The sequence below is a fragment of the Trachemys scripta genome, chromosome 24 (assembly GCF_013100865.1).
Source record: "Trachemys scripta elegans isolate TJP31775 chromosome 24, CAS_Tse_1.0, whole genome shotgun sequence".
NCBI classification, from domain to species: Eukaryota; Metazoa; Chordata; order Testudines; family Emydidae; genus Trachemys; species Trachemys scripta.
In genome coordinates this window covers 4,454,502-4,462,131 of record NC_048321.1, presented here as the reverse complement: position 1 = coordinate 4,462,131, position 7,630 = coordinate 4,454,502, and the positions used below count along the sequence as shown (strand labels likewise).

The window sequence follows — 7,630 nt, the reverse complement described above, 5'->3', positions numbered from 1 at the left end:
CAATGGCTATTAGCCAGGATGGGCAGGGATGGTGTCCTTAGCCTCTGTTTGCCAGAAGCTGGGAATGAGTGACAGGGGATGGATCACTTGATGGTTACCTGTTCTGTTCATTCCCTCTGGGGCACCTGGCATTGGCCGCTGTCAGAAGACAGGACACTGGGCTAGATGGACCTTTGGTCTAACCCAGTATGAATGCTCTTATGTTCTTATTAAGATCCCGCACCTCCATTTTGGCAGCAGGCCTTTGATATCTGGCAGAGAGAAGACCCTGGGGTTGGGGAAGTGCTTTTCCTTTATCCCATGAAATTCTGTTCAGCTTTTGCTGACAAATAAACTGTTAGAAATCACCATTTCCCATCACTTACCTTCCTCTGGGAAATGCTGGAAGCAACCAAAATAACAACTGAACAGCGACTACCTTTGGGTTCATTTTAAACTATCACAGTGTCACAGAACTGTGCATCAGAGGCCTGTTCTAAATTTCCCGACCTATTCTGTCTTGGTTCAGTTCCCCTGCCCATCATCATGGTATCTGGTCACCTAGATTGTGCGCATCCAAGCCTGCTGAAGGACCAGGATTGCTGGGATCTTTCCAAGTAAAGCACCATTTTTGTTACATGCAAAATGGCTTTCAAGACAGCTTCAAAAATTGATCCCCAAATGTATGCAGTGTTTGTCTACAGAGGTCTTCCCTGGCAGCCAGTCCTCCTGTCCCGCTTCCTATAGCGCCTCTTGCTGGGAGAGGCTTGAACTGGAGTAGCCAGGAGCTTCCCCCCACAGCCAGAGCTCCCGCCCCACTCCCCACAGCGCCCCCTGATGGGAGGGGCTGGGGCAGCTGGGAACTCCCCCAGAACCACGGCTCCACCCCACTTCCTGCAGCGCCCCCTGCTGGGAGAGGCTGGGGCAGCTGGGAACTCCCCCAGAACCACGGCTCCACCCCACTTCCTGCAGCGCCCCCTGCTGGGAGAGGCTGGCCGATTAGTGGCCGGACCTGACCTCCCTTCCATACAGATCCTAGCTAGAGCCCGCTGCCCTTGAGCGGGCTCTGAGCTGTCCTGCAGCCTATCCCACACGGACACTGCCCGTGCAGTCAATCCGCAGGCTGGCGGGCTTGTTTGAAAGCGCTCATGCTCTTGAATGGGCAGACTCCCTTTCCAGCGCGATCCAGAGCCCACGGCCTGGGAATCTGGCAGTGACGGCTCAGTGTCTCCGTTACCACCGCCTGGATGTCGCACGCAGCGAGGATGAGGGGCCCAGGCGGGTGCTGGAGACAATGAACGGAAATGATCAGAGTCCAATCCCCACCCACGTCCACCCCACCCTCTCCCCCATGTAACTCAAGAGCCCCCGAGATTCTCCAGTCTGGGCCATGCAGCATTTCTCCCCTCCTTGGCCCCTCCCTCCTGCTCTCTCTAATTACCCACCATCCGCACAAGCCCATCTTCATTTACCTCCGACTCATCTTATCTTATTTTTAGCCTCCCCTTCTTCCCTCACCCCCCCACCAGCCTCCCAGTCTTGTCTCCTTTTTCCTTTCTTAATATGGTGATCAAGATGCCATCAAGTAGGACTGGAGGAGGAAAGGGGGCTGGGTGGAGAAGAGAGGGAGAGAGAGAGAGAGAAGGATCAAAAGGAGACACTCTATCCACCCCCCCCTTTTTTTTTTGCTGCATTAAAGTGGGTCTTTGGGGGTGGGGTTGGAGATGGAGGCATGAAACCATTGCCTGTATATAAGGCTATATGTCTGCCATATACATATATAGTCAGGGAGTGACGGGGTGGGCTGCTGCAGGTGGGGCCAGGCTACGTGGGATATGACAGCCCTCCCCCCCCCCCAAGCCCTTCCCCCACCAGCCTTTTTTATGCCCTGCCTGTCTTTTTTCTTCTTTGCTTTTGAGGCTCCGTGCCCCTCAGTGCAGCTGTCGCCACCCCAGCGCTGCCCCTCGGACGCCGCCAGCCTGTGCCAGCTGAGAGCCAAGGCAGCCTCCCACCCTGGTTCCCCGCCCACCTCCCGCCATAAAGAGAGCCGGACAGCAGGCCAGAGCAGCAAGGGGACAAGACAGGAGGGAAAGAAAGAGAGAGGAGGGGAGCTCCAGGGCAACTTCTTTTTTCCCGCACGGGGGGAGGGGGCAGGAAAGACGACCGTTTCCCCCACTGGGAACTGCGACCCGAGCGTCTTTCATTCTCCGCCGGACCTGCCCCGCATCGGGATGAAGTGGTTCGGGCTGCTGCTGGCGCTGCTGCTGGCTGCGGCGGGCCCCGGGGCCCGGGGTCAGGAAGGGCTGGATTTCCCCGAGTACGACGGCATCGACCGCGTCGTCGACGTCAACGCCAAGAACTACAAGTCGGTGCTGAAAAAGTTCAGCGTGCTGGCGCTGCTCTACCACGAGCCGGTGGGCGACGACAAGGCCTCGCAGAAGCAGTTCGAGCTGGAGGAACTGATTTTAGAGGTAACGTGGGGGGATTGGTGGGGCGGGGAGAAAGGACGGATGGGGAGAAGGAACGAAAGAATGAAAGGTTGATGCTTCTCAATGCTAGAGCCCTTTGAAATGGACCCAGCACCTTTGATCCATAACTGGATCAAGCTCTGGACCATACATGCATGAGCCAGTCCTGCCCTGGCTGCCTATATAGGATCTGATGGGCTTTTTCTATATGTAGACCACTCTACCTGCCTCTGAAATGCAGCTGCCTCTGGGGTGGAAGGTGGCAACTGGAAGCAGGGCAGGGGATGAAGCTGCTGGAGCTGGGGGTGGAATTTAGGGAGGCCAATGAAAGTAATTATTCCTCTGGCTGGAATGTGGCCGGGGACTCTCGCATCTTGTCTGCACTTGGGAGAAAGAGCCCTGGGATTGTGAATGGCCAGCTGGCGTTAGGTTCAAATACGTGGGGGTGAGAGCTGGGAAAGTGACACCTGCCAGTTAACAAAGCTACCAATGAGGGTAATTAGAAGTGAGCTTTTGTGTCGAAAGTCCCTTGAAATACATGTCACAATGTGAGGTTTCCACCCCAGAACTGCCTCCGGCCATACTATAAAGGGTCATCATCCCCCCTCCTCTCTCTCACACACACAAACAATTGCCCCCATAGCTGGCCCAGGACCCCGGTTCATGCTGGCAGACCCGGCCTATGGTGCGCCTACTCAGTTAGCAGACCGTATGTCTGTATTTGTGCCTGGCTTTTCTTCGAGCACAAGTCTTGTGCTCTCTGGGGACACCAAGATTCACTTTAACCCAGTGACATTTATTTCCCTTTTAACTTGATTGATGCTGACAGGGCAAGCGATTTGGAAAGAAATGTGAACGGAAGTGAGACCCCGGATTCTGAAACATCTGGAGAGAGTAGAAATGTCTGGTACAGTCAAGTTATGCAAAAAGAACAGGAGTACTTATTAGTCTCTAAGGTGCCACAAGTACTCCTGTTCTTTTTGTGGATACAGACTAACACGGCTGCTACTCTGAAACCTGTCAAGTTATGCGTCACCCTTACAAAATATTTGAAAGCAAGGCCTGAAATGCTACAGTGTTACTGCAATGTTACTGCAGCGATACTACTGTTTTATTACAATATTATTGCAGTGTCACTATAATGTTACTACAGTATCATTAGAATGTTACGACAGTCTTATTACAGTATTACTAAAACGTTACTACAGTGTTACTAGTGTTTTGTTACTATATTATTGCAGCGTTACTACAATGTCACTATAACGTTACTACAGTGTCATTAGAATGTTACGACAGTCTTATTACAGTATTACTAAAACGTTACTACAGTGTTACTAGTGTTTTGTTACTATATTATTGCAGCGTTACTACAATGTCATTATAATGTCGCTACAGTGTTACTAGTTTTATTACAATATTACTGAAGTGTTGCTAAGGCGTCACTATAGCATTATTGCAGTGTTAGCAGTGTCACTATAATATCTCTGCAAGGGTGTTTTCGAGACCTTTACTGTAATATTTTTATAGGGGCTAATAGGGACATTGGGTGCCCAGTGCAGAAGAAGGCCCCTCCCAAGTGCGTGTGGAAGAACAGCAGTCTCTGTACATTATGTACCGAACCAGAAGGGGGCGTTCTCCTAGGGAGGGTTGGGTTTCACTGGCTGGCGCTCCTGCCTGGGGCTCGGCTGTGGGTGCCTCTCTGGGTCTATGAACCATTCCCAGAAGAAGGCTCTAAATTTGCAGCTTCCATACTTGGGATGGGTGCAGGAATGAGGCACAGCCTGGCCACCCCCCGTCCCCTGCCCTGGAAGGCTTGTCTCCTGGAATAATGTCCCGCTGGATCTTGAGACTGCAGCAAGGGTGCTGGGAGGATGTGTGACTGCCGTCGCGTCTGGCCAGCAGCCTGCCCTGAAACAGAATCAACGGCAAGAGTTGGTTCAAGAGATGATGCACAGTTAGGTGCAATGTTTTGTGTGTTTCTCTCATGCATCTGGCATCTGCCATGTTGTAAATGGGTCTAGATGAACCATGGGTCTGAACCACTAAGCCAGGAGTCAGCGGATGGATTGCGAGGCTGTTAGGGTGTATGGCATGAGACCCGATATCAAACAAGATGGACCATTGGCCTCTTCCAATAGGCCAAGAGCTGGGATACTTTACTAAATGGATCCCTGATGCATTTCAGTATGGCAAGAGTGGGGCTACCAGGCTAAGAGGGGCCACTGTTCTCTGCAGATGTGGCCAGTGCAATGTGCTTGTGAATGGGAGAGAACAGCTGGTGGTAGGGAAACTCTGGGTGCCTTTGAGCCCCAATAGTCTGTCCGGTAGAGCCCAGTGTGATCGGGTTTTTCTCCCCAGAGTGAGATGTAGCAGATCCATCCTGCTCTGGGGTGCCCTGGGGAGACTTGGAGCCAGGGGACCCCTGACAGAGCACCCACAGACACCCAGGGGAATCCCCCAGGACTCAGTGCCAAGACCTTGGCTACCAGCTTCTCTTCAGATGCTGAGTATCTCTGGTGCAAATTTCTGGGGATCTGCAGTGGTGAGACATTGAAGGGTTCAGTGCCTAGATTAGAGAGATAGAGAGATAGACAGATGGGGTGTATGGGGAGAGATAGATAGATAGATAGATGTAACCCACACATCTATTTGCTCTACAATCTTAGCTAACAGTCAACTGGCTTTTAGCTCATGCGGTAGAGGCTCATGCATTAAGCTCCAGAAGTCCCAGGTTCAATCCCGCTGATGACCAGGGTCTGTAGGCTTAACAGATAGAAAGAGGGGGGTGTATGGGGATAGATAGATGTGTTCAGGGGCAAGGTGGACTTTGTAGCCCAGGGCCTTCTCTGTGGGGAAGGGGTGGTCAGAAGAGCTTGAGGTTTCTGCATCCAGCCTTGCACCCAACCAGAGGAAACTGCCTTCAGCTGGGGCCCAGAAGGGCAGGTGACGGGCAACCTGCTGCTCCAGAGACTGGGGAGGGAAGAGACAAGAGGCAGTGCTGGCTCCCTCCAGCATCAATTCTCTGCTTGCTGTGCCAAGGGCCCATCTCTGATCCACAGGAGGACAGGACAACTTGAGGGACTCGTTATGGGGGCCTGGAACCTTTCTCCTCTAGGTCACTCAGCCCAAGGTGGCACTGACTGAATGGAGCTTCCTGTTGGCTGGTGTGAAATGGGACTATTTCCAGGTGTCCACAGCACAAAATCCCTCCCCCAGTGGCCCCAGCCCAGCGGAGAGGCGGGATGCGCTAGCGAATAGGAAACAAGGCTGGGAGCTGCCAAACCTGGGTGCTATTCCTGTGCGATGTCACACTCCCCCCCTCTCTTTTCACTCCCTCCTTTTGTCAGTCTGTGAGCTCAGTGGGGCAGGGACTGTCTCTCACTCTGTCGATGGGCTCCACTCTGCACACTGGGGCGCTGACCTTCGCTGGCGGCTCTAGGTGCTACCATAATGGCCCTGTATATTGGACTCCTCCAAGTGATGGGTAGGGCCCTGTGGCAGAGCCGTGGGGGCAAAGCTGCCCATGCTGTCCTTGACGTGTGGGGAGACACAGGCCTCGGCCCCCCACGGCTGCCAATCTAATGCCTTCTATGAGCACCCTCTTCTGCACAGTCTTGCATCAACTCTGCAATGTATTTATATCTCTGAACTGACCACAGGTCTAATTATATCCTGCTCTTTAACTGCGCGAGTCCCTGGCACTAGTAGGTTTGCAGCATGTGTTGTGAGCCGAGTGGTTTCCTGTGAAGCCCTGCGGCTGGAGGGTAATTAGCTCAGTGGCTGTTTGCTCTGGGAGGGAGGGTTTCGTACAGTTTGGAGGCTGTTGCCATGTTTTGGAGACATGTTATGGAGGTATCGTGTAGGGTGGAGAGGTTCTGTGGAGGAATCAGCTGTTGCCATGGGCTTAGCAAGGGTCCGGTGGGTCTTGCAGGACCAGGCCAACAAGATACTTGCTCGTGGGAGATTGGGATGGAGGATTGTGGGGGATTGGGATGGAGTTAGTGCCTGGGACCTGCTGCAGAGATGTCACATCGCCCAGGGCCACCGCAGGGAGGAGGGACCACTCTAGGGGCAGGCAACAGCAATGGCTGCTGGAGGGGAGCCCAAAAATGGCAGAGATGGGAGCTGAGTCCTGCCCGTCCATCTCCAGAGTGCACTTCTGTCCTTCACAGCTCTCACTGGAGCCACTTTGGCTATGTGCCCTCTCCTCTGGTCGGATCCAGCTGACCCCTTGGTGCTCAGCTTTCCTGGCTCTCTCTGAATGATCCTAGCTATGAGTGAGACCAGAGAACACTTGGAAGATCTAGCTGAGATGAGGACCTGTTGCAACTTATGCGCTGCCCAATTCTCTCCGGCTGCAAACCTCTTGCCAGTGCAGGTTCTCTCGCGGGACCTTCAGTGCCGCCTGCTTCTGGCCTGTGGGAAGGAGTGAATGGGCCACAGAGATCCAACTCCCCTGCCATCCCTCCAGGGCAGGTCTGAGGCAGACGGTATGGGTCGGAGGTTAGCTATCAGACCTTTCCCTCTGACTACGCCCCAGCCATGGGGCCTTGTGTCCTGCTTCTGGGTCAAAGTTCTGAGGCAGTAGCACAGTGCAAAGGACATCAGCCCTACCCCCCTTCCCTGCCCCCAGAGTCTGCAGCCCAGGGCTGTTCTCCTTCGCATGTCGCTGAGACTCGAATTCACAGGGCATAAGTAATGTTTGCGTAGGGCTGCATGGCTGCTTGGATTGGGGCGCTGGAGACAGGCAGGGTGGATTTCCAGGAACACTCAACATTCTCCTAATGCTGCTTCCATTGACATCAACGGGGAGATTTACTAATGGGATGTCAAGGGAGCGGGAGCGGGCCAACGCCGTTGACGACACTGGGAGCGGGAGCGGGCCGACGCCGTTGACGTCACTGGGAGCGGGCTGGCGCCATTGACGTCACTGGGAGCGGGAGCGGGCCGACACCGTTGACGACACTGGGAGCGGGAGCGGGCCGACGCCGTTGACATCACTGGGAGAGGGGTCGGGCCGACGCCGTTGACGTCACTGGGAGCAGGGTCGGGCCGACGCCGTTGACGACACTGGGAGCGGGAGCGGGCCGACGCCGTTGACGTCACTGGGAGAGGGGTTGGGCCGACGCTGTTGACGTCACTGGGAGCAGGGTCGGGCCGACGCCGTTGACGTCACTGGGAGC

At 54.3% G+C, this 7,630-nt stretch overlaps 1 protein-coding gene across 1 annotated transcript in view; it reads left to right on the top strand.

Moving 5' to 3' along the window:
- Nucleotides 1-1,862: 1,862 nt before the first annotated feature.
- CASQ1 (calsequestrin 1) overlaps nt 1,863-7,630 on the top strand; it is a gene marked incomplete in the record, with an annotated part of 38,093 nt that continues 32,325 nt past the window's right edge. Inside the window, 1 exon segment of the mRNA XM_034756919.1 lies at nt 1,863-2,450. Coding sequence (XP_034612810.1) covers nt 1,863-2,450 — 588 coding nt within the window.